The 27,209-nt window shown below is 43.4% G+C and overlaps 1 protein-coding gene across 1 annotated transcript in view; it reads left to right on the top strand.

Annotated features, from left to right (window-relative positions):
• Positions 1-24,263, top strand: part of grb2b (growth factor receptor-bound protein 2b) — a 34,441-nt gene extending 10,178 nt beyond the window's left edge. Inside the window, exons 3-6 of the mRNA XM_012867891.3 lie at positions 14,721-14,818; positions 20,016-20,138; positions 20,535-20,703; positions 23,130-24,263. Coding sequence (XP_012723345.1) covers positions 14,721-14,818; positions 20,016-20,138; positions 20,535-20,703; positions 23,130-23,315 — 576 coding nt within the window. The 3' untranslated portion in view covers positions 23,316-24,263. The remainder of the gene's footprint in view (positions 1-14,720; positions 14,819-20,015; positions 20,139-20,534; positions 20,704-23,129) is intronic.
• The last annotated feature ends 2,946 nt before the right edge of the window (positions 24,264-27,209 follow it).

Here is a 27,209-nt window from a genome sequence, read left to right as displayed (position 1 = left end):
CTGCTCTGCATTTGATTGGTCGGGAGGATGTAATGATTGTAATATTAATCTACATGGCTAGAATGCAAAAGGAAGAAAAACTTATATTAAACTTTTTATTGACACTTTTTTCCAACAGACAACACATGTATATCGATCTATATATTATTGAGTTATCGTTCAGCCCTACCTTACCTTCACAAATATCACATCTTGTTTGAGATTTCACTCTTAAAAATGTTTTTTTTTCTTCCAGAGGTTATATTATTGATAATGATGGCACTTAAGCCCATTGCTGTGGCCCTCTTAAGATCCCTTTCCTTTTTATTAATGATGCATTGCTGCATGTCAGTGCTTTGCACATTGATTCGACCTCCGTTTTACTTGAAACTTGGAGAAAATGGGGAGCGACGGACTCTCGGTGCTGCCTTACAAGCTTCGAATGTCTTTGCCAATCCTAATATACTAAGAATGAAAAGTTTTTTTTCACAAACTCCTATCATTTTCCACTGCCTTGCTTTAAGGAAAATACAAATTTTAAGTCACACTTTCTTTTTTTTCTTTTTTTGATGTTGGCAAAAACAAATGTTTGTGGTAAAAATAATGAGGGAATTCTCTAGGTGGACTTAAGCAAAGAGCTACTCAGAATAAGATTCTAGGTTTGTTAAATTTCCATCAAGAAGAAACCCTAAAATATTCTAACACGTGTAAATGTAAATGCTAGAAAACAAGTTTTACCCTGCACTTATTTGCGCTGGAGAGTTGCCAACTGTTGTCTCAACCAAATGACATCCATGTTGCTGCACAGTTTTATCTGCAAAGAGGCTGCTGATGATCAGCTGAGTCTCCCAGGACTTATTCTGTCTCTTCATCTGTAAATCTCTTATACAGAGATCCTCTTATCTCTCATAAAAGGGCATAACATCTTTGCTTTTTAATCACCTATTTTTTCCCCCTTTTTTTTTTTCTGCACTAGACCAACTACATAGCAACCAGAATGCTTCACTTTTAAAGCACCAGTGGAAAAATATTTGCTAGTTCAAATGTTGGCTTATCTCAGTAATGGAAATGGTCTTTGTTAGTCATTGTTCTGCTTTGTGCATTTGGAGCGTTCGCTCCAAGTCAACATACAGCATGAGCTCTTCTGCACTTATTTGTACGGGCTAAATGGCTGCACTAGGCAACAAAAAAAAAATGAAGCCACTCACAACCAACACTTGCATTTGAGCCAAAATCTGTTCCGTAAAATACCAAAAATGTTTTGTTTTTCTCTCAAGCATTTTGCTTAAACCTTGCAAGTTCTCTCGCTTGTCCTAAGGCAGAGCAAGGCTGCGTGTATAATACATGTAGTGGGGTCAGAGGTTTATTTAGCCAAGTTAGAAAGAGATGTTCATCATTGAAAGATGACTATTCTTGTGTAAAACTATTCCACAGATGTAAGCTCTAGACAGTACCTTTCAGCGGTTTTCACAATTTCTCAGGTTTCAACCTCAAGTTTGATTTTTATTTCAGACACTAGGGTTGTCACAATACCGAAAATTCAAACTCTATGCCAATACTCAAGGCACATGGTCAGTTTTGGTTAACAGCAAAACATGCAGGGTTTCCTCCAGCGTACTATAAACCTGACAGTCCGCCATGCTTTACTCACCCTCGCCATGCTAAGCGTCGTTTATTTGAAATGCCTTGATGGTGGATACCAACATTGAAGTCTCCCGCCCCGGGAGAAAGCCTCGCGTTGTAAATAAGCTAACGCGCTAGCTGTTATTAGCTCGACGGACACTACGTTCACACTGTGCCCCTCCTTCGAGCTGCATGACGCGACGCTCCTAACCACACACCCCGATCCACACTCACCTACTCAACACCTACTGCCAGAATTACCCCATTTTCTGAGGGAAACCCTGCATATGATTTTATATTACGACAAGCTTGATTTTTAACTTCCTTTATTTGGGCAAAACCAATTATTAGGGGACATTTCAGCCGTCGTTCAGTGTCACTTCCCTGTTTGGCAAAACAGTTGACCTGATAACACTCAGAGCACAAGTGTTAATATCCTTTATGTGAGTGTTCACTTTTGATTCAGTCATGCAATTATTCTATTATGTTTACTTATCTTTAATTTGCCACTATGTGCTTCCATTTGCCTGTCAATTTGTTGATGCAAACAAATTTTACTGAGTGACAAATAAAGGATGCTTCTAAACTAAAATAAATTAAGCTTATATTAACAAGCGAACATGGATCTGGAGCATATAAAATATATTTTTACAGTGTAGACAAGTGTTCGGACCCGTCAAATATATTTTGCAGCAGCCCTGTGCGATTTCCTTCTTTCTGGTTATTGTTTTTAGTGATCAACAACAGCAGGGTAGGTTGTTAAGGGTTCCTACTCTGCTGTAAATGTCAGCTGTAGCCTGTTTTTTTTTTTTTTTTTTATTAGCCTCCATTAGCTCTGCAACTAAACAGAGTAGTAATGGAGGGAGGCCTGGGTTGTTTCGTTGCGCCACTGTTTCATTAGCCAACAGCTGATTAAGATTTTCCAGTGTTGATTTGCACCACGGGACGAGTGAAAAGCTCACCTTGACAGGGGGACCCCATCGTTGGGCTGCCTGTGTCCATGAAGCTAATATTTAACCAGTGTCAGCTTATGATGTCCAGGAGGTTCACTACTTCACTGTTGCCAGTACAGGAGCTTTACTGACCGTTTTACGTTGCTCTCAAACATGCATGAGCTTAGCATGGTGTGTTGTTCAGCATTTTATTTTTTATTTTCCATCTGCCTCACAGGAGGGCGTTCCTCCTAACATCGCCTTTATATTTGTCTTGATGACAAAGATGGTCACGTCTGTTTTTTCTGGCTGAACTCGACATGTTAGAGTTTAAACTTCCAGTAGCGGATCATTGCTGGGATGAGTGGCTGCAGGGAGGCAGGGTCTCTCTGTTGTTTCAGCGCTCTGGTTGGAAGTGGTGTGACAATTTCGGCAAATGTGAACGGGTCTGTTTGTCGAGTTTGACACAAATCGGTATCTGTTGAATAATTCATATACACAACGTTTCTCCTACCATTATCCAGGGGGGTGCCATACCCCCACTCCATATTTGCACTCAGCCTACTCTGTGCTTGCTCAACATAAACTATGCGCTCGTCTGTCTCTGCGCTGCCGACTTAATAAACTGAATGTAAATGAACCACACCACCAGCCAATCAGACACGTCTTTTTCATCCAGTTAGCGTTTCCTCGCAAGTACTGCATTCAGAAGAATGGAAACAACTAGTCGCAACCAGCAAATTAAAATACTGCACAAAGTGGCAGAAATGACCATATATAAATGGCATGATTTGAGAAAAACATGAGGGAACATGGTAAAATAAACACTTAAATATGTTAGGCTAAGAATACTTATTCAAGCATATGCTTACTTTGTGCAGTTTAGGTAATAAATTTACATTTCTTGAGCTACCAAGTGATGTGAAAGATGTTTTTATCCTCACAATCAGGTTTTTATCTCTTCCAGCTTCCACCTGTGAGGTGATGCAAAAACTCTTTGATTTCTACCAAAAGAATAGCCATACCACGGCCTGAAATTCAGAGGGGGATCGCGCCCCCCCCCCCCCCCCCCTCCCCCACTACAGGGTGGAACTCCCCTCTATTTTGAAAACTGAATTTCAGGCTCTGACCTATGCTGTACCCAGAATAAAGACTTAAATTCACTGTAGATTCTGAACTATTCTTCATCTGAAGAATGGTTCTCGCTCATAATTCCACCATTACCATTTTTTCCGTCAGTTCAAAAAGATCTATCAACAGAATAGAAGCACTGACGTGTAGAGTTGTCAAAGTTCCTTTAAAAACCACAGAATAAGAAGTTGTACTTCCATCTGTGCTGGAAAAAAAAACAAAAAACGGGGAAGTGTGTTCATTCTGTCTCCTGACTCCCAGAATGCGAGTCAGTTTCTAAAGACGGTTGAGACCTTGAGCTGTTCAAAGCTTTTCGGCACGTCACCGAAATTGTCAAGTATAAAAAAAAAACACTCCAAGGGCCAGAAAATGATTTATTTATTTATTTTGTAAATTGTGTTGTGAATTTTTTTTTATATGTGCTCTACAAAATATGACTGTTTCAAATAAACTAGTTAATTTTAAATAAACTGAGCTTTTCTATTGGGAAAGGGGTTTTGCTCATATTCCTCATTAAAAGATGGTCTTCCAGTTTGCTAATTCCTTTTGGCTTGATTGAAAGGACTGAAACGAAATCAGTGCCAGCAAATTGCCGGCGTGCCGCACTTCGGACACGCCTGGTTGAGACGTTACGACGCAGCATCCCACGCTGTTGGTCTTCCCGCGCTACAAGATTTGCTTCCCCGGCATAGCGTCTAGCCGCTGATGGAGGAAATGCCTGACGTTGACATAGGGCACACATGACATAGGGCACACATGAATGACATGGTTGGAATAAGTGCTTAGATGGGCACCGATTGGATTAACGATCAGCATAAACCACACGTCTCGTTCCCATTGATCTTAATCCAACCACAGTATTCCGATCGCCGTGTTTACACGACGCATTTTTATTCCGATCAGCCTTTTATTAGCGATTACTTATGTCCATGTAAACACGGCCAATATTTGTATTTGTTACAAATAGGGCTGGGCAATAAATCAATATCAATATGTATTGCGATAGACACCTGATCAATATCAACATAAAATAAAACCGATAAAATGTTCAGTAATTCTACTGAACTCCGATCCAGAACCTAGATATAGACTCTCAACCTCTCAGGGCCAAACTAAGCAGAGTTGGCAGTAGGGCTGATGAATTTTAACCGTTACATTGAAATAGAGTTGGGGTTACAGTTTAAATCCGGGCTTCCCCCCCCCCCCCCTGCTTCTTGTTTCAAATAGGTAAACAAAACATTATTCAACAACTATCGATTTCGACCCTAATGAAAGACTCACGTTGTGATCCGCTTTTTTTTTCAGCCGTATCGCACCGCCCAGATATTCCATCCAAGTCACGGCAGCTTTTTCTCAACCTGGGTTTACCGAAAGTTACCTCAGCCGCCTGTCATCAAATTCTGCAGAAGCCTGCTACTGACGCGGCATATTAAATAAGGCGTGTTGAAGCAGGAAACCTCTGAGACACACACACACACACACGCAGCAGAGTGGGTGGAATCAAGGACCAGATTTAAAATAACGTCGAGCATTTAAAGAACACGAAAGACGCTTCCAGTGGTTCAGCGGCGCTCTGGTTTGACGTTCAGCAGAATGTTGATTTGAAAGAAAAAAAATAAAAAATGGTGCAGGATGTGAATGAGAAGGCAGTTTTGCCGTTGAGCAAACCGATTGGGTGTCACCAAGAGTCGCGTCACTTCCCAGATAGCACGGATGGAAGATGCTGCTCTCTGCAGAATAAACACGACTTTACTGCCCTGAAAAAGGAATGCTCTCCCTTTCTTTGTTGTTGTTGTTTTTTTTCCTTTACCTTTAAGGAGCGCTTCCTGATCTGACGGTGAAGAGGGATTCTGTTTGCTCCGTCTTTTTCATTTATTTGGTTTCTTTTGCTGTGTTGCTTGTTGCTTGCGTTTATTTGCATGTTGGGATATTCCTCAACAGCCTCCTTTTCCCCTCTGCTTATCCCCTGTGAGAGTGGAGCCAGAGAAGTGTAATTAGGTCTCACTCCTCATCTGCAGATCCCTCCCAGCCGATGCGCCAGAAAGACGTCGGCAGCTGTATTTAAAGATTACATTATTTCTCTCTGCGCCTCCTTTCCACTGATTTATTTTTTTTTTTTTGTGGCTGTTCTGCATAACGAATGGAGTTTTTTGTGTGTTTTTCTACTGTTCTATCTGCTAATCTGGCTAAAGTGGCCTATATTTTTATCACATAAATAAAGGTAGAATGGTCCGGATTACACCAATTGCAGATGAGATGCTTTATTAAAGGGCCTCGGAGTTAATGCGACAGCTGTCGGTAAAGCTTGCACTTTGCATCGAATGGCGACAAGATTGGTGTTAATGCTTTCTAAATCCGCCGTTGCTCCAAATAAAAACACACCAATGATGTTGTTTTTATTCTTTGCAATTCTCATTACAGTATAATGTACAATGTTCATCATTTGTACCTGTACTCATGAAAGTGGCTCCTTTTATAACGTCAAGCTGAAGAACGGTTTCTCTATTTAAGTTTCTCAGCAAAAAAGGTTGCTTAAGGGCTGTCTGTTGTTGAGCTTTTTTTTTTTTTTTTTTTTTTTGCCGTTCATTTACTTCAGAGGTGTAGTGTTTTTATTCTTCTTGGTGTATTGTGGCAACGGCCACAATACACCATGTTGGTGCCAAACTCGTCGTCCTGTGTGTCCTCTAGCGAAGCTCCAGCTGTCCCACTGGGTGCAATCACGGTCAGACTCTTTTGGAAAGCTTGTTTTCTTCGTCTTTCTTTAATCTGTCTACATTCATCATAACACCTTCAGGTTATTTTAAATCGCCACACTAATGCTCCGTCAAGCTTTCTTAATCCCACAGTCGTCACTTAGCCTACCGTGCTGGATGGCGTGCCGCCGTGGGCTGGAATCATTAAAAGAGCTGAAGCTGTCACGGGGATCTTCTTGGCTCTTTATGTGATTGCATATGTAAATTATATTATTGTCGAGATTCCAATTGTTTGAAGATGAAATCTCTTGATTCTTTGCTAATATACAGGTCCTTGATTTTTAAGATAAAACGGTTCATCTTCGTGTTGCTAAAGTCATCGTAGTTGTTAAATGACTGAGCAAGTAATGATTATTACATTATTCCATTTTTATTCATCTATTTGAGAATATTCAAGTACACTGCAAAAAGGGAACTAAAAGTAAGTAAATATTTCTCGAAAGTAGTGTATATGCCCTTGAATTAAGCCAATAAGATGATCTGCCAATAGCAAAAGATTTTTGCACTTAAAATTGGAACCACTCATCTCATCACCTTATTTCAAGTGAATATATCTAATGATCATATTTTAGGGATAGAAATACTCATTCCATTGTCAGATCATCTTATTTACCTGTGCAAATCAAGGAGAAATACACTAATTTCAAGAAGATTTTACTTTTTATTCCCTTTTTGCAGTGTATATAAACTTTTTTTATATATATATTATTTAGCTAAACTCATTTGTATTTACAAGGGCTGAGGTAGAGCTGTTAATTCTTGTCTCCAGCTTGCCAGCAGATCCATCCTTTAATCCAAAATTAAAACTGCCGTCCTAAGCAGTTGGCTGGGGAGGGCAAAGGGCTGGGTCAGACAGTAGTTTAGCCTGTGTCCTGGTGGTGGACACTTTTGTGTTGTGAGATAGTCAGTTGTGGGAAGTCGGAAATGGGTTTAAGACTAGAAAGGTCCTTTTTATTGTGTCGCTGTGAAGAAATCCAGGTGTATCAGCAGCAAGTAAGGGGAAAAGGCCACAGCAGAAGAAAAAAAATACCGTACAGGTATTAAAAATGGCACTCTGTGTAAAGAAATGTGTATGCATGATTGTGTATAAAAAGCAGCCACAGACTATCGACAGAAAAGGAAGAATCTATGCAATTAACAGCAGGGACATAAACAGCTTGTGCTTGTTGGGAGCAGCGATGGTTTTAAAGTCCAACAGCTGCTAGGAGGAAGGATCTAACACAACGATAAGATTACATTTTCTAAAAAGCTGCGAGATCCTGCTGCAAGTATGTGAAAATGCTAAGCCTTCATTTCCTTGACACTAAATTACTTTCCACGTTAGGATTGACCCGCAGTCAGTTTCTCCCCCTTGAACAAAAGGTTTTCAAGGTGCCATTAAAGTCCCCACTTACTCTTTGAGTATGACGCCGTCTTTCTTTGCAGTGAAACCTTAGCTTTAAACAATCAAGTTCTTCTCTCTCCGCCTCATGGTCGGTGTCTGCAGCAGCTGTATTATAAGGTGTAATGACAGGAACACTTATTCTCTGTATTTCTCTTTTCTTTCGGATGAAAAGTGTTGTTAATCAAGCTAGCACTAGGTTTTGATGAAGCGCTTTTATGCTATGTGAGTTTTGGATCACCGTCATTGTGTAGAAGTTCCTCACACTTGTTGAGCAGAGATGCGCGTAGAATGTGAAAATCTGGTAAAATGTTGCTGCACGTCAGCGGTACTGGTCAGAGATTGAAGCCGCTTTCAGTACTGCGCTTCCCTGCATCCCAAACGTGTTGTTTTCACTAGTAGCTGTAGTAGATTTCATATTTCTGTCACTATTTTTAGATTTGCTAAACTTGAGTGTATCATTACGATGAGATCAGGACTCTACGCTCATTTATAGACGGGTTTTTCCCCCCCAGTTCATCTCTGTGGCATTAACAAACATTTCACTGGCTGACGTTTGTCTGGAGCGCTTTAGGCGCGTGTCTCACACCTTTACTAGCTCGCAGCAGTCGAAATTCGTCAACCAGCGTTGTATTAACGATCAGTCACGTCATCGACTATTTACGGTCTCCAGTGGGAACCATCAGGACACCGAGCATTGAGACGGTGTTTGTGTGTGCTTTTGTTTCCCGTTTCTGGCCGTTCTTGAACATAAGGCCCATTCGGCGCATGTCATCGTAAAACACTTGATCGATGTTTATATAGATGGAGTGGAGGGTGAGATGATCTTTACTGGTGCTTCACTATCTTGATCATGTCGGCTTGTTCGCCCTCTTGTTTTCTCTCTGGTCAGACGTCCATAGAAAGGACCGGTCGATGGCAAAGCTTTGCATTTAAAACGGTCGGCTCAGTTTGGCTCCGCGTTTTAATGCCGCTCCAACATCAAGGCGGCTTCCTTGGCTGGCATGAGCCCAGATTGACAAGACCTGGATGGCCAGAACTCGCCCTAAGAGAAGACCTCTCCAGACGACCACGTTTAGCCAAATACCTTGAAGGACATGACGCTTGACTCTTGATGGTATGAATTCAGAGGTTGCTGAGGTGGGAGAATGGGGGGGAATCAATTTGTAGAGACTTTAGGGCATGTGTTTGCGTCATTACGTTGGTAACATTGTCTTCCCCACCAAAAACATCTTTTTGATATATCAGCACCTGACATTACCTTCTAAATGTTGACATATAATGTGTGTGGTGTCACCATATTGATCTTTGCCTCTGATCTCGCATCGCTGCACATGCGGCACAAACGGATCCATGCATGTAGGGCTGGGCAATATATTGAGATTAAATAAATATCAAAACAATTTTTAAAAAGATATAAGATGAGGCTATATCGTGAAGGTCTATGCTGTGTTAGAAATGTACGTATATGTATTCCAGTTGGTTACTTTTCAGCCATTTCTCGTATTTATCTACAGCTGTTTGTTAAAAAAATGTGCCTATGAGACATTTTGGATAAAGCTTTGATTCAGAGACGCCTCTTTCTAAATACTCTATGAAACGAAAAAAAAGTGCGATAAATATCTTTTATCTGCATTCAGCCTAAAAAATGTTGAGATATTCAGTCCATATCAACCAGCCCTACATGCATGCGATGGCAGTGGTACAGGAAGTATAACGATGGTGAAACATGCCATTTGAAAGGTTGTTCGTACGTTTGTGTGCGTGTTCACTCATCTCTTGTACAGCCACACTGAAGGGTCTGTGTTGTTTGGAGTCCACATAACCTCTGGTGCGTTTTCATTTCTTTCTCCTGGTGCCGGATAAGACTGTAAATCTGTGGCAGCTGCACTCTGACTTTAAATATTGACATTCTCCGGCGACGTCATCTGATTAAATGAACAAGGACGCGCTGCACGGTTGCTTCCTGGTGTGCAAACGGACAACATAAGGAGCTTTGACAGGTCCATTAAAACCGGGTGTTGGGACTCAATAGGCTTTGGACTTGAAGGCTCTGGCGAAGCTTTCGCTCATCTGTCTCGATGTTTAGCTGACCTGCTGCGAAGTCAGATTAGTTTGTGCTCTAGGTAATCCCCCCCGCTCCTGCTTTAATTCAGCCCTGTGCAGCTCGGTACAGATGTGAGTTTTCTTTAGCCCTGCAACTGTCCATCTTCCTTTAGTCGGTCATCTTCAACTTCTGCTCTCCTGTCCTCAGCAACTTGTGGCGTAATTGGCGTGAGGTTGCCAGGAAGGGCAACTATAGATGTAATCGCCTTGTATCCGGTGCTCATCTGCTGGCAGGATCTAAACTAATGCGACTGTTGCAACGCTGCTGCGCAGATGTTGATCACAGGTCTATTTTAGGCCCAGCTACAACAATCGTACAAGTTTCTCTGACCTTCCAACAGAGAGAGCAAAAGAAGAAATAATTTTGTGGTGCAACATTTTTATTTATTTTTTTTTTGCTTCACACGCAATTGTCTAAGCTTCATTAAAGGAGCACGCTGATATCGCTGCATGCTATTTGTCAGATTGTTTGAATCAATCGTTTTGCGAAGACTTCCTGAATCACAAGAGTCATACTCTGGTGTGCCACGTATTAGTTAGTATATTACACCCGTGAGTTTGTGGTTGGAAGTGCTATATTATTTTTAGATTGCATGCTTATGACGGGGAGGGGAGGACAGTGGCAGCTGTGGAGGAGATAATCTCTGGCCTAGACCTTCCCCCGTCAAACTGAAACTCCAGCTATTGTGCGTTCGGCCGGATTAAAACAGCCAGGGAAACGTGAGCGAGCCAATGCTAGCCATTCATTGAGGTTGTGTTTGCAACCCAAAGTTCCCTCAGAAACTAAAACCGTGGCCTGAAAAGTCGCCAGCCAAGCAAATATTTCTGTTTCTCCTCCTGAGCTGCTGTGGTTGCAGTTTTAAAAAGCTCCGTTGTTGGACACAAAAAACGCAGCAGGTGCAACTACCAGTAAAACGTTTACCAAATCACCTATTGTCGGCTGGTAAAATGGATTTCATCGGATCCTTGATCACACTCGAGCCTGGATACCGGTTCTGGGTGTACTGTTGTGATGCTCTCAGCTTGCGCGCCCAGCGTGCCGCTTGGCTGCTTTCTGCACAGTCAGCATTTAGCAACTACAGCCCTTTTTTTTTTTTTCTGTGCACAGCCTGTATTTTAGGCAAAACTGGGTTTTCCCTTCCCAAATAAAACCCTTCAATGACATCCACAGCCCCTCCCTGTCTGGGTCATATGACCCCCCCCCCTCTCTCTCTGCATTTTGTGCTGATACACACACAGCTCTGCTTCTGATCACAACACACAGTGTAGGAGAAAGAGCTCCTTAGAGTGCAACTGGGACGCAAGTCGTTAAAGTTTACAACCTTCAAAGCAAAGTTTACGTAGCAGCTGAACGCCGCGTTGTGCAAGCTTCTGGACCTGCGCTGACAGACCATCCTCGTGGCTCGTTGGTCACACTACAAATGGGCAAAGCAGTTTGTGGTTTTCCCTCAACGTTTTGCCTCCAGCACAAGAACACACCTTGAAATCTACAGCTGAAGTTCTTAAACTACCAAGCACCTCATCCTCTGTCCGGGCTGCCCAAACCCCCTCAGAGATGGCAGACTTTATGATGGGTCTGCTTCTTTGGATTGGTTTCACTTCAGCATTCCCAGCTAAAGCTCGTCGGTCACTTGGAGCATCACATGATGGTGATGACTGTGCGCTCGGGGCACTGTACTAGCCCCAAAATTAGCTTTACTGTACTTCATCACATGCAGGGCTTTATTAGATCAAGCTGGCTAGAAAGTGAACAGCTGGGTGTCTATTTTAAATGAAAACTGATCTTACTGACAAGATGGGATTTGTTTCTTAAATTCTAATTAGATTTTGTTTAATGCACACTTTTAGTATCATGGCTTTATTGATAAAAAAAAGAAATTCATTTTTCCATTCAGAATAAACGATGAAGTGGCAAAGGAGGCAAACAGGCTCCTGTCAAAGTCTATTTCTCTTTAACAAACCTGAATGACCGGGAGGTTTTCTCCCAGACGGGAACTTTACTGACTGTTTTATGGTGCTCTCAACTGAACTTTGAGTCTTCTTCCTGCAGTATTAACTTCCACAGAAGTGTTATTAGTCGGACCCAAAAGGTGTGTTTACTGCTAAATAAAATCAGCTAACACACGTCTCTGCTCTATTATCAAGAACCTTTTGTCATTATGCGACCGTATTGAAACTTTGGTGAGAGACGGGCTCAGAATTCAGCCGTAACACGCAGACACAAATCGAGACATCATGTTCGAGTTGAATGCACCGACAGCACCTCCTGAGAAGCTAAAAGTCTGCAAATTGTCCTTAGCACCGGATAAGAAATTACTACGTAAATTACTGCGCAGTTGCATGAATATATCAGACAAGACACCCACTGAAAAAGTGGGCAATTAGTCACTAGCAAAAATTGAGATGTTCAAGTCAAAATGGCAGGTAGCGGCTAGTTTACCGCATGACGTAGAATACTGTGCAGAGGCCTGGATATATTGGACCAACGTTCCCAGAGAAGCTGCGGTCTGCAAATAGCCCTTAGCAGAAATTTGAATGTTCAAGTCAAAGAACTGTTCAATTTGCATGGATGTCCAAACAAACAGTCTGTGAGAAGCTAATCCCAGGGCGTGTGCAAATAGACATTAGCATGTGAGAGAGTGTAAATGATTCTCAAAGGGATTGAAGAGCCTGTGGACCCAGTAGCATGTTTGTAGACATGTAACGGACTATGAACTGTGCTGGTGGTTTATTGCTTCCCAGCAGGGCGCGATGGCCCTCACAGTCGGTTTTTAGGTCTATTGGTTTCTGATTTCACGTTCCTGAATCGTTTCCCTGAAGGAAGTGGGACAAACCCGGGTGGGAGGGATCCCTGGCAACACGTCTGGCACTTTTCTGGACTCTTGTTCCATAAACCGCATCTAGATCTCTTGGACGGCATCCCACAATCCCTCTATGCTTTCTTTTAACAGTTTGTTGAAAACAATGTTCCCAATATTTTCAATCATTGCAATGATTAAACAAAGAATCTAAAAGTGGCTTACTTAATTTTTTTTTTTTTGCTGCTGCTTTTCTAACCTACTGACAGTAGACTGTCAAGGCATCCAATTTGACTCCGTTGCTTGTCCGTTTTAATGTTTACTGTGTATTTTTTTCTGTTTTGGCTCAGACTGTCCCACATTCATCAAAGAATATGCCCCAATCCTACGTGGTTCTTCTTTTGTCATTCTAATCCAGTTGTCCCCAGTGCCTGTAGATTCACTGTCTCACGTGTACATATGGGCACATGTACTTTGCCTGCTTCTGATTACGGACCACTTTTGATCCTGGTCCAGGGCCACTCCCTCCTCCTGTAATGCTGGTCTTACGCAGAATTAGCAGCCGGGGAAGACCAGGGACAGCTGGCATTCTGAGGGGTCGAAGGAGCAACTGGACCAGAGTCCCTCAGACCAATCAGACAGCTGTCCTGGGATTGGCAAACCCTAGATTATAGATTTAAGAGGTAATAGAACGAGAATATGACCAGTGAAGTAAACTGCTTTTATTCTTGTTATACATGCCTTTCACACAAGCATATGTTGCAATTCTGCTGTTACTAAAACAAAAGCATTGGCCTCATTCAGGTTAGGCCAACCTAAACCCTACAACCCTCATCCCTTAACACAACTAGCAGTGTCTATTTAGGATATTGCAAAATAGATTGTCCTCAGGGGTTTGTTTGCAGATTTGAATTGAGCAGTTTCTAGATGTGAAATAGGGAAAAACAATGTGGAGTATTGTTAAAAAAAAAAAAACTGTAAATAGAGATTTCCTTCCATGGTTTATGGTCTAAAAAAATTGCATCCATAAAAATGTTCATCGCTCCATTTTTCAATACATTTTCTCAGTTTATCTCATATTGGACTTTTGTAATTATCTGGGAAAGTATAGAGTTGCGTGTGATGAATGGAAGGACGTTCCTACCGTAGGCTCATCTACTGCCACCTCCGTTCCTGCTGCTGGGGTTTGAGGCTTTTAGGGAGGTTCTAGTGTAAGAGACAACCAATGGAAAACACAGGGCTAAAAATACAGAGCTAAGTTTGTAAATGCATACTTAGCTCTGTAAACTGAACTGACGTCACACGGTTCAAGGAGTGAGACATTTATTTCTATGCGTTCCATTGTGACGCTACAGTGTCTGAAGGCTTGCAGCGTTTCTCCCCAGAGCTTCTTGACGGGCTCCGCTTTTGAAAAGCTCGACTTTTCCACGGATGTCTGAGGCGGACGAGGAAGCAACCCAGCGGCTTCATGGGACAGTCAGACACGTAGCAGCTTGGTAGTGAGCACATGTGTTGCATAGATTTTTTAATTTTTTTTTCTAAATCCAGCTTTTTTCCTGGTATAAACTAGGTGTGTGTCATTAACTGGACTTTGACCTCTTTTTATAGCACCTTCATAATCAAGGCTGCTTGACTGTGCTTTGTTAGCTGTCCTTAAAAACACCCACAATGGTTAAAAAAAAAAATGTTTTTCACTCTCAAATCAACATTTCTATCAAATGTAAAAGGATGACATTTAATAATAATGATCTCATGATTCTTAAAGCGTTTCTTTGTTTTTTTTCTGTTTGACAAACGTCGTGAAGTTCTTAGGGATGATACACTTCTGCTCAGTTCCACTTTCTGACCTTTGCCTACTTATGACTCAAAAGCACTTGACATTTTTAACCCTCTATTTCTGTACTTGCAGACAAAGATCGTTTCTGGAAAAAAAAAAAAAGATTTCTGTATTTTTATGTTGCGTGTGTGTGTGGACCTAGTTGGACTGACGTGTCCCTTTTCTCTCCGTGTCTTTCAGGTGTTAAACGAAGAGTGCGACCAGAACTGGTACAAGGCAGAACTAAACGGAAAAGACGGATTCATCCCCAAGAATTACATAGAGATGAAAGCCCATCCGTAAGTAGCGAATGTGGCTGTGATCTGTGTTTCAGAGATTCAACACTGTAGCACGACGGCTACCTGCGAGTCCTCCACCTCAAGACCGATGCATGACGAAACCAGCGGTGTCGCCCCGGTTACGCTTTGTGTCACCACAGCCTCGCTAACCCGTGCCGCCCATCCCCAGACTTAGCCACGCCCCTCGGGTCTCTTAAAATGCCACCAGGGCGGGCAGTGCCAAAAAGATTCGCCTGGGGCCGTGGTTACACTTTTGCATCGGGGGAGTTACACTTTAAGGCAGTCAGACCGCAGCAAAGACATGAAAATCAAATGTTTCACAAAGCAGCCAAATTTCTCACTCCTTGTCAACTCCGTTAATGATCAGGTTCCCGTTTCTCTGTTAATGTTTTTTTTTTTTTTTTCTTTTTGTAAACCAAAGACCAAAACTGCAGTTTTGATGAAGACGAGCCGACGTCTCTTTCCTCCAGGATGACTCTGCAAAAATACTCCCAGTTGTTTAACAGTTGTTCTTTCAACCTTTGCATCCACACAAAGGTGTAAAGTCTCCAACTCTGAATGTTATCAGTCTTGCCAGGCTGTTGATTTGTTGCTTAGTCACCACGATGCTGCTTCTCGCCTTTTAAAGGCAAGAAGTAGTACTTTTTAAAGTAGCCGAGGGAGGAAAGTGGCAGATTGGTGCCTTCAGGGCCATGGGGAGGAATGAAACTCTCAGCATAACAGATGTTTCTGTATTACTAATAGGATGATTTCTGCTATGTCACTTTAAATAAAGCCCAGTATAGACAACATAAAGCCCCGCCCTGCTTTATGGCCTAATTAGTCCCTGGAAGCTCAAGGTTTGGGGATTGAGGATGGTAAGACACGGAAAGAAAAATGTTCCTTTTTATTGGCTTATGTGTGGCCTTATGCCCTTAACAATACCGATCTTGTCAGAGTAGTGCAGCAGTTTATTAGTTCATGGAGTTGGATACTTTTGTAGATGGCACTAATTACCCCCGGCAGTTGAATTTGCAATGTGTTTTAGGAGAATGTAACTTTATGGTGCATATAAAGTCAGAATACATCTCTTCCTTGTTGGACGAGCTCAAATAGGTGTGTTTAAAACATGGAGATGTTTTGGTGTGACCACCTTGCAGCCTTTTTTTTGCATTACATGGCAACAGTTTATCCTGAACATCTGAAATCTGTCTGCAGTAGATGTGAAATAGGAAAAAACAAGGCAAGGCAAATTTATTTATATAGCACAAATCAGTACAGGGACAATACAAAGTGCAAGGTGGAATATTGTAATATGCTAGTATCCTTCCCAGGATACTAGCACTTTTACCTGCCTTGTTGCTCCTAATAATAATAATAATAATAATAATAATAATAATAATAATAATAATAATAATAATAATAATAATAATAATAATAATAATAATAATAATAATGGATTAGCCTTTAATATCAAGACTAAAGACAACATTTAACAACACTACCTCTACCACTTGAAGCGATGGGGTGCCGGCCCGCTAGGTCTCCAAGCGGCTGCCTCTTGATCAGCAGTTGTCACGCCTCCCTCCTACTTATCGTCATATGAGATCTGCAGCATCACTACAACAGTACGACGTTCTGTGTGAGACGTCGTCGCTCTTCGACAACCGTCACCTGCGTGCGTGGCCACTTTGTGCTGGGTAGAGACGCAGAAATTATAAAATGTGCCTTTTTAAGGTTGTGGATTTTGTGACAGTTTTCGAAGACTGACTTTAAAAAGCAAACCAGAGGGTTAACAAACTGTCTGTGGGCGTCATATGCTGCAGCCTCTGAATGCAAGACGTTGCTTGTATTTGCCGCTCCAAGCTGGTAAATGGGTTTTGCTAAGAACCAGCTGCACGTGAGCTATAGTTCGCACGCAACCTCTTCAGATGGGAATCATGGCGGGATCCTTGGAAAGCTTTCCCTCTGGACCCACACCCAGTGCCAGTTTACCTCTCTCTTTAATAACGTGCTCACAGCCACTTAGACTTAATTGAATATTGACCTCGCTGCATCGTTGCTGCGGTCCATCTCCATCTCACTCTACTGGCCGTTTTCTACGTCTCTTTGTTGTTGCCGGAGGGCAATCGTCCCTTCTAACGTTCCCTTAGCGAGCTCTTCCACATACTTCCGACAGTGGAGTTTTCAATTAAAGATATTTAGGAAAACAGCGTGAAGTGTTTTATGTTTTTTGTTTTTTCAGCAGATGTACACAGCGGCTGAAGAGTTACGCTGCCAGCTAACATCAGCTGACTGAGTATCTGGGCTAGGTTGTCCAGCCCGGTAACTCTGGTTACCAGGGATGCTGGTCCGACACTTTTCCCACGCCAGCTGTACGTTACTAACGGCGACGGGACGGCGTCCTTTAGGTTCCAGCTCATAACTAAGGCGCCAGCTGTCGTTTCTTTGAAGTGAGAGAAAAGAGACCGATCGGTGCGGCGGCGTGTTGACACAGGAAAGGGAGGGGCCTCTCCGCTCTAGACTCTTCGCTGCGGCTCGTTCCCTTGCGTTTTATTAAAGGGGCCTGATGCCAGTACGGTTCTGAAAGCGTAGCTTTTTAAAACCACGGCAGAGGCCTGATGCCAACCACAAACTAAACACAAACACTTAGGTAGAAGGAAGAGGGTACGTGGTGTTGTCCCAGAAAGTGTGTGTTTGTATTCCCTCACCCTCTCTGCTGCACTTACAGCTGCGACTCTTCTACTGTACGTCTGTAGCGGCTCGGCACAGCTAGAGTAAAGTTTTTTGTTGTTGTTTTTTTTAATTGTGCGTGGTCTGATTGGATGTGAGCCACTGTAAACAGACCTTCTCAACTGGGTTGTCATGTGACCTGGGCCACCGTAACACATAAGCCCCATTTACTCTACCATTGTTATACCGATCCATGCTGAGCTCAGACCGAGCTTGGATCAGTTAACCGTGCCGAGCTTGGTCCTGACCACCGTTTACATATCATGCTAGCACGGTTCCTCGCCTCCTAGTGACGATCTACAGTACTACTGCTCTCTAGGATTGAAGGAGGGACTCAAGAAAATTAAAATGGCGACGCCCGTAACATTCAGGAAGTTATGCTTGGTTATAATTGTTTTTTGCGGAGAGTCAGGCGAAGAAGGCCACATTTGGTGAATTTACTTGATGGAGTCGGCTTTTGGGAAGTGGATAAGACAAACGAACGTCTAATAAGGACTTACAGATGCAGGAAACAAAGACAGACGTTGAGGTTCATCACACTGCTAAGCAGAATAATCTCTGGAAACCGTGAGGCACGGTAGGGAAGCTAGTATTTTTATGAATGTCTGAAATGTCAGCTGGCTGTAAGAAGATGACGCAGTCTGCTCATGCGCTCTTTGTTATATGAGAACTGAGCCACTGAAAAAGCGGGCCGAGCCCAGCCATCGAACTGGTCTAGATTTAGCGCGGTTCGGTTGTGTCTGGCTCGGTCCAGTTCAGTTTGTGATCCATTTACACTGGAAAGTCATCTCAGTTACCGAGCTCGGACCGGTCTCGGCACAGTTAAAAAAGGGAAGTGTAAACGGGGTAATAGTCACGCCTGGCAGCAGCTCTGGCTGTATGTCTTGGGTTGTTGTCCTGCTGGAAGGTAAACCTCTGACCCGCCCCGTCTGGAGTGTTTTCCAGCCTCTGAGGGGTCGCCTCCAGCACGGCACCTGGTCTGGCTCCAGCTGCTCACCAACCAGCGTACCTGTTCTGGCAGAGGAGAAACATCTGGGCACCCTGCCACATGTGGCTCATGGCTGACTGCAAGCTGCACTTGTGGCCTCCTTTCAGCAGTGGCTTCCTCTTTTGGCACTCCCACATTAGCTAATTAGGCGTTATTACTGCTTAGTTTAAAAATATCTCTACATAACGCCAAACCTGGTGAATGACGCTGGTGAATTTTACGTAATCGTTTGATTCTAAGCATAACGTAGACCTGAAATCTGCTGAACACGGCAGTGTTGGTGCTCCGGAGGTTTTTCCGTAGTACCAGGCCTCCAGCCGTCCCAACACACATGCCTCGGCTGCTCTGCTGCGTAACGGAGCACAATGGCGCGCTTCAGCTCCCAGTCAGTCATGTCTGTTTGTAGACGGATCTTTTGACCCTGTTCCACAATGATTGGGTTTTGTGACTCATGATAACACGCACAAGTTTCCACAACAGTAGTCGTCTATGTGGCTCATGGCGGTTCCAGTTCTGGCTCCTCCCTTCTTCTCTTTTTTTTTTTTTTTTTTCTTTTTTTTATCAGACTGCATTAATTGCTTTGCTATCAGGCTGATCTAACGGGGACAGAGACTTTCTGTCCTGCCAAGCCGACATGCAAAGTGGATTTAGAGTTTTCCTCTCTGACTCCCAACTAAGCTGGAGGTAGCCAGGGTCCTTTTTGCTGCTTCTAATTAATTACACTAGTTTAAATAAAGATTTGCCTCGGCGTCTAAAAGCAGATGTCTTTCATCGCCACTTTTCATGACTTCAGTCGGATTTGTAGCCTAAATGCATTTCCACCGCTTGCTTCGTTCTGGGCCTTCAAAGATGCAGGTTATCCCGTTTTTAAAATTAAGCTTCTGAGTCGCCGTTATCGTTACATAACCGGTGTCGCTGCGGGTGTTATGAGACGGTTCAGTCTGCCGGGGGCCACGTTACGGCCGAGGCTTTTCCAGCTATGCTTCATGCAGAGCTGCACATGTTCCATAGCACCGGTTCTTGAGATTTGCTTGCAGGTGTCTCAGTGAAACTCTGCTTATTGACTCAGCCCCGACTCACGACAAACGTCTCCCCCGAGGCGTCTTCATGCAATCATAGACACTCAAAGGTGGTCGCATGCTCCAAACCGGTCCTGGGTATAAAAGGAGGGGGTTCCTGTAGGAGAGAAGCCGCTGCTAGATGTCAGCTCCGACACGTCCATCCAATCAGAACAAAGACGACGGCGATGTTTCATGTCACCTTTCCCGTTAGTGTCAGCTCCTCGACCTTTGTCCCGTGGAGCTGTTTGAACCCGCCTGTTAACCCGCAGCGCGCGAGGCGTTCCTTTACCGTCCGCGGCTCCTTCAGCGTTCTCCTGGAAGAGGCTGGCCTCGACCCAAAGCCTCGCCGCGTCGCCATGCGAATCGTGTTTCCGCCTTAAAAGCTGGAGCTGAGGAGCTCGCGGTTGAACCCGTTTCTTGTGCTTCGGTTCCGCAGGTGGTTCTTCGGGAAGATTCCCCGTGCCAAAGCAGAGGAGATGCTAAACAAGCAGAGGCACGACGGGGCGTTCCTCATCAGAGAGAGCGAGAGCGCACCAGGAGACTTCTCCCTCTCTGTAAAGTGAGTAGGACACGGCGGATGTTGCACACACACACACACACACACACACACGAGGCCGATCAGTCCTCTTCGGTCTCCTCAGAACCGAGCTGATGGTGGCCTGATCTGGTGAAGCTGCAGGCCTGCCATGTTGTCACTAATGTTTAGACTTTAGCTGCTCAGTTCTTCATGTGTTGCCTCATTTCCTCTTTTTTTATCACTGTAAATGTTACAGTGATGCCCAGATAAGAAGCTTTGACTACTTTCCATCAGCTTTTAGGCAGATTCTATAAAAAAATTACTTCTGCTGTAAATGTGGGAAATGGTTTATTTTGATTTGTCTTTTTTTTTTTTTTTTAATGCTCAGATATTTCCAGGCTTCCACTGCTCACATTTTTCCACCGTTATCGTCTCTAGGTTTGGAAATGACGTCCAGCACTTCAAGGTCCTTCGTGACGGGGCTGGAAAGTATTTCCTTTGGGTGGTGAAGTTCAACTCCCTTAATGAGCTGGTGGATTACCACCGCACCACTTCGGTCTCCCGCAATCAGCAAATCTTTCTGCGAGACATAGAGCAGATCACCCAGGTGAGAAAAGGCACCCCAAGGATGTGCACGCCCGTCACCCGGGTCCTTTTTGGGTTTTTTTTTTTTTGTTTCAGGGCTCTAAACCTCTTTATGTCTGGTAAAAATTACCCAGAGTCCTTTTTTTTTCAGATTACATGACCACGGTTGATGCTTTTAATTAACTGTTGACATTTGCTCTGCAGAAATGACAGAAGGTGAGAAACTTCTCACCTTCTGTCATTTTCGAGTTAAAAACCTCAACACCATGTATTGCTGACTGGTAGAAGGAGAATGATCCAATATGAAGATTTTTGCAGAAATTGCAAATGTCTTAAAACCAGACTTTATTGCAGCATTCTAACACGTGCATGTGCTTCGGTCTAAAGCGGTCTGTTCTTATTCTGGCTCGGTGGTTCTTGCTCTCAGGTGTGTGAGACGCACAGGAGTTTGGGGTTGAAATCCAACCGGTTCTGCTGGATAAGACTTCTGAGGCTGTAACGCATGTCGTGTTGCTGTGACGTCTGCTTATAGATCAGGCCTCAGCCTCGTCTAAACGTCAACCTGGATCTATTGTGCGTCGCATCGAACATCGATTCCTCCCTGAGAAACGAGCATCAGTTAGGTTCTGCTCATACCACAAGCCACAGAGCGCTACCTGCAGCAAACAGCCACATGCACTTGTTCTGTAGAAGCTGTCAGACTGCAGCAAAGAAAATAAAGTGAACCCATAGAAGAATTAGCTGACGTCGTGTTCATTGGGAGATGCTTGGTCAGTAGATCTCGTCGTAATAAAAGCACCAGTACTAGTTGATATCTTTATTTTCAGCTCTCCTCCTGGAATAAGATTTATTTATTCATTTATTTCAAAGCCGTCCCTTTTGGAAAGGCGTCCGTTTCTTTAGCATCTGATTTGGGAGTTGTCGCAGGTTTTCCTCCAGCTGCTCTTGCGATTTTCGGGCAGTCGGTGTTGGTTCCTGGTCCGCAGCTGTAATCGGCCTCTATTTATAGCCGACGCAGGTGTCTGAACCTCCATTGCACATTTCTAGCTCCGCCTCCACAGTTTCAAGATGAACTGCAATAACAGGAGGGCAGAAAACACCCTGAAAAACCCGCGGTTAGGTTGCAGGCTGCAAGTGTGAGGGACAGCAGCAGGTGGAAGGCTGAGAGGAAACGGTGAAACCACTGAGAGATGAGGAGGGGGAAGGAGCCAGTGAGAGGCAGCCAGAAAAAGTTCACTTTTTAAAAGTTCACTTGTTTTGTCTCTTCAAACTTAGACTGGATATAGAAATGAGACTAAAATAAAAAGTGATGAAGAAGAAGCGATCGGCTGGTTGTGTCACCGTGCGCGGTCTTTCATTCACCTCTGAATCACTTCCACCATTCTTCCGAAAGACCTGAAATTTAGCCCTGCCTTCCTTTGACGCTACAAAAAGGGAAAGTTTCATTATAGTTGATAAAAAAGCCAATTTGGGAAGACTGACCCTAGCCTTACAGATGCACTAAAGGAGATCTCTGGTCAGTACAGGTTGTGTTTTCTTGCTCCTCCAAAGAGGAACATCCAAGCTTTGCTAAATTCTTCCAGAACGTTGTGGGTCGACATGTCTGATAGCTGAACTTCAGTTTAAAAAAAAAAAGACATGAAAAGCCTCGGTTGAATACGGTGGGGGCAGCGTCATGCTGTGGGATTCCTGCTCTTCTGGTGGAAGTGGAGGGAAATTCTGAACGGTTCAGAGCAGCGGCCGTTTTTTTGTCCCTAAACCTCCAGGCGTCCGCTTCACCGTTGACCATGAGGAGGGATTTTGGTTTTCAGCGTCACCGCCCAGGTGTCGAAAGAAAATCGACTTCATTCGGCCTCATTAGAGGAAAGCGTGGTCACATGCGACCAGGTCAGGAGGTCGGACACCTGCGGGCCCTTTAGCAAGGCATGAGTCCACCAACACGCACATTTAGCCTTAGCTTATTGCACCTTTTTAAAATAGTTTCATTATTTTTAGCTCCAATAGGTTACTTTGTTTCTCAGTTTAACTGTGCAGGATAGATGGTGAATCGTTTTAATTTGACAAACGTTTAGTTTTTCACTCTAAATGTGGAATGCCGCTAGCAAACAGTTACGTGGAGTTTGATCACGGCTCAGCCTTTTTTTACGGTAGCACCCTCTGAGCCCAGGATGACGTTACTCTCCGGGTTCGCTCTCCGAGTCACTCTGCACCATGAGCCTGAGATCATCTCTGAAAGGAAGTGAAACCATCCGCTCTGATTTCACAAGAGGCTCAGGAACATTGAGAGAAAACGCACCTTTTTCTTCCTCAATCGTGGCTTTCTTTATTATCTCGATGTGCTCCGATATAATGTTGGGACAGGTCTCTGTTGAGCTGCTGTACGAACAAAAGTGATATAAAACCAATAAACAACCTGTTTTTTTGTTGTTGTTTTTTTTTTTTTTTCAGCACCCCACATACGTGCAAGCGCTCTTCGACTTTGACCCCCAGGAGGAAGGCGAGCTGGGTTTCAGACGCGGCGACTTCATCCAGGTGCTGGACAACTCCGACCCCAACTGGTGGAAAGGAGGCTGCCACGGCCAAACGGGCATGTTCCCCCGCAACTACGTCACACCCGTCAACCGGAACATGTAAAAAAAAAAAAGAGAGGGGGGGAAAAAAAAGGAAGGAAGAAAAGAAGAAAAAAAAATCCGACCAACACAACAGCAACCATCACCACCATCATTTTCACCAATTGTTCTTGATCTCATCTACACCCCACCATCCAACCTCCAAGCAACCCCTCACCTCTCTGGGCCGTCCCACGGTGACATAAAAGAACAAGAAGAAGGCAAATAACTGAGAGAGAGAGAGAGAGAGAAAACAGGAGCGGAGCTGCCGTAGGCGTAGCGATGTGGGCGGCAGCAGAGCCAAACCGACCTCTATCCGTGCCGAGAAAGTTCACCTCCCTGCTGAACGCCTCGGCGAGGACTGAACTGTCTTGAGGGAAATCAAAATGCAGAAGAAAGGAAAAGAGAGAGGGGGGGTAAAAAAAAAAAAAGAAAGAAAACCCTAAAGCATAGCGCACCAACCGTGAAGATAACCATACGGTCGAACCGCTCCCACAGCTGCTTCCGTCTTCTCCACTTCTTCTTCTTCTTCTTCTTAACATTCTGCCCGTCGTCTTCTTCGCCGCATGTTGTTTTAATCATGTCCGCCGGTTGTCTACCGATTTAAAATCGTAACCTCGTTTTAAAGAAAACTGTAAAAAAAAAAAAATGTAAAAAAAAATTTGGGGGAAAAAAAAAAAGAGAGAAATAAACTGAGAAGAAACTTTTAAATAATGTACAAAGAAAAGAGGGAGAAGCGACGGCACTTCCACGTCACAGCTAGTCTCCACGCTTAAGACCGTTGGCATGTGAGCGTTGTACATCAGTTGTCGGCTTTATAAATGAATCGCGTATAGAGAGAATCCATTTTTTTAAGAATATATATTATATATTTGTATGTTTTTTTTTTTTTTTTGTCTGTTACCTCTCTCCACAAATTGCTTTCCATTTGTAAATTATGTTTGATCTTTTGAGTCTAGATATATAAAAAAAAAGACAAAAAAAAACAAAAACCCTAGTAGCTCTAGAATGTGATAATTGTCAGCTTTGTTTTTTCCTTTCCGAACTCGTCCGAGGCTTCTCGGACAAAACCACACGCCGCTTAAGGCTTCGTAACTCCCCAACTCAAACAGGATGTCTCGTCTCTCACCCGAGTCCGGTAAAGTTTAGTTATCCGAGGGAATCGGCCTCGTCAGAAAGCTAATAGTGACCAGCGACGAGGGCCCGCCCCCGTCCCAAAGGCCAGCTACATTTAACGTAGCCGCCTGCGCCTGTAAGACAAAGATGAGGGAAGCGCGGTCGGGAGAGCTCACCCACCACAGGGGATTTGTAAAGACATGCTGAAACAGTAGCGTTGTCGATATTCATGTAGAGGGAGCGGTCGATGTGGACGTGTACAGGTAGTTAACAGTCATAGTCAGTCACATTAAATGCATGCATTAGCAGACCCTCTCCTGCGAGCAACAGAAGGGGCTGAGTTAGGATAATCACACTGTGGGATCGCCGGCGCAGACCTGCAGCCGCGCCATCCGCTCTTCACAAAACTGAGATTGTTGTTTCTTCGGGGGGGGGTTTTTTTAATGCTAAAAGTTGAGGAATCAGCTGAAATAATGTAAACGACTTTTTGTTTTTGTGTTCCATGTGCCGTGTGGTCAAGCACTTTCTTCTATTTTATTTTTATTTTTTTTTTTTGTTTTTTGTTTTTTTGAACCATTAAAATCTTTTGTCCGTTCCAGTGTGTTTTAGTTACTGTTGTCACCTTATGTTGTTTGTTTTTTCCGTTTCTTGTTCTCTCTGGATAGTGCCTTTCTCTCTGGTGTCTCAGTGTCTCCGATCTGCTACTTTGAGCCCCCCACCCCCCCCGTTCTGCTCGGGAACGGCCGGTCCTGCGTTGATAATAAATGTAAATAATCCCGGGTGTCCCATCTGATAAAACTCAGCCTCCTTTCCTCTTACATCGGCCCACCTTCACCTTTTTGCCCTCGACAACAAGGAACTGTTGTCTCTCTCCTCGTCTTACCTAATGACACTGTTTTTTGCTTTTTTTTTTTTTTTTTTTTTTGCGTTTTTTGTTTTTTTTTTTTGCGTTTTTTGTTTTCAATTAATAAAATGCAATTATTAAAAAAGACGACTGTCTGTTTTTACTGCCATGGGCTAGTATGAGACTGGCATGGTACAACATTAAGTAAAATGCTCCAGCTCTAAACATCAAAGGCAGCCATTATCTAAACTGATGTTTAAAAAGTGGACTTTTTTTTAATATGCAAGAAAAATTAAAATAGATACTTAAGTGTTTTGAAACTGCTTGTGCTTTAGGAATGAGTGATATCAGTTTACCTCATCTGTAGTATTTGGTATTCTGGTTTTGACTAGCAAAGTTATAGGGTAAACAATTTAACAGGTTTTTTTTTGTGTGGGTTTTGAAGAATTTCCTTTTTCTGTCTCTGCTGTTAATAGATGTGTAATATCCATTTAGAATAATATACGAGCTGATATTGGGTTGTTTTCAGTGGCCCTCAGTTTGCTGCTTAACAGCAAAACCCTGATGTTGATTGGAGGTGCTGCTTTAAATTCCCTTTTTATTTTTGGACCAACATATTTGCAAATGGCTGACTTTGTCAGAGATGTCACATTACAACCACAAGCATAAATATATATTTTCTTGGAATTTTATGTGGAAGATATACAGTATTTAGGGCCGTTGTCCTGCTGGAAGTGAACTTTCACCCCAGTCTCAAGTCTTTTGCAGACTCCAACAGGTTTTCTTCCTAGATTTCCTCGTATCTGGCTCCATCCATCTTCCCTGTCCCTGCTGAAGAGAAGCCCCCCACCCCCAGCATGATGCTGCCACCACCATGCCTGACAGTGATGGGATGGTGTGTTCAGGGTGGTGTGCAGTATTAATTCTCCGCCACACACAGTGTTTTGCATTTTGGCCAAAAAGTTAAATTTTGGTCTCGTCTGACCAAAGCACCTTCTTCCTCATGTTTGCTGTGTCCCCAACATGGCTTCTGTTCTGGAAAACAGCAAACATGGCTTCCTATGGTTTTCTTTTAACAATAGCTTTCTTCTTATCACTCTTCCATAAAGACCACATTTGTGCACGACTAATAGTTTTCCTGTGGACAGATTCCTCCACCTGAGCTGTGGATCTCTGCAGTTCACCCAGAGTCACCACAGGCCTCTTGGCTGCATCTCTGATCAGTGATCTCTGTTCAGCCTGTAAGTTTAGGTGGACGGCCTTGTCTTGGTGGGTTTACATCTGTGCCATACTTTCTATTTCTAGATGATGGATTGACCAGAGCTCCATGAGATATTCAAAGCTTGGGAAATGTTTTTATAGCCTAAGCCTGCTTTAAACTTCTCCACAACTTTATCCCTGACCTGTCTGCTGTGTTCCTTGGACTCCATGATGCTGTTTGCTCCCCAATATTCTCTTAACCAACCTCTGAGGTCGTCACAGAGCAGCTGTATCTGTACTGAGACCAGATCACACACAGGTAGACTCTATTCAGCCATTAGCAATCATCAGGCAACTTCTGAAGGCAACTGGTGGCACTCAGAGAAAAGGGGGCTGAATACTTTCGCACGCCGGACTTCAGTTTTTTTTTTATATTATTATTTGTAAAACGTCATGTATCATTTTATTTCTACTTTACAATTATATACCACTTTGAGTTGGTCTTTCACGTGAGATTTCAATAAAATGTATTTGTTTGTGGTTGTAATGGTACAAAATGTGGGAAACTTAAAGCGCAAGAGGTGTGAATACTTTTGCAAACCACTGTATCACCGTCGGTACGATCATTTCAAAGTTAATTCTTGACGCCGCAGGCGCCTGTTTTTCAGCCTAAGCCTGAAGGGCTGAAGCGACATTACACCGCCACAGGCAGGGGTCTCCCTCCGGTCCAGGCCGGGTGTTGGTGCGCTTTCAGGCCTG

The sequence above is a fragment of the Fundulus heteroclitus genome, chromosome 16 (genome assembly GCF_011125445.2).
Source record: "Fundulus heteroclitus isolate FHET01 chromosome 16, MU-UCD_Fhet_4.1, whole genome shotgun sequence".
Classification (NCBI taxonomy): Eukaryota; Metazoa; Chordata; class Actinopteri; order Cyprinodontiformes; family Fundulidae; genus Fundulus; species Fundulus heteroclitus.
Note: the sequence above shows the minus strand (reverse complement) of the source record. Positions and strands in the feature narration are given on the sequence as shown.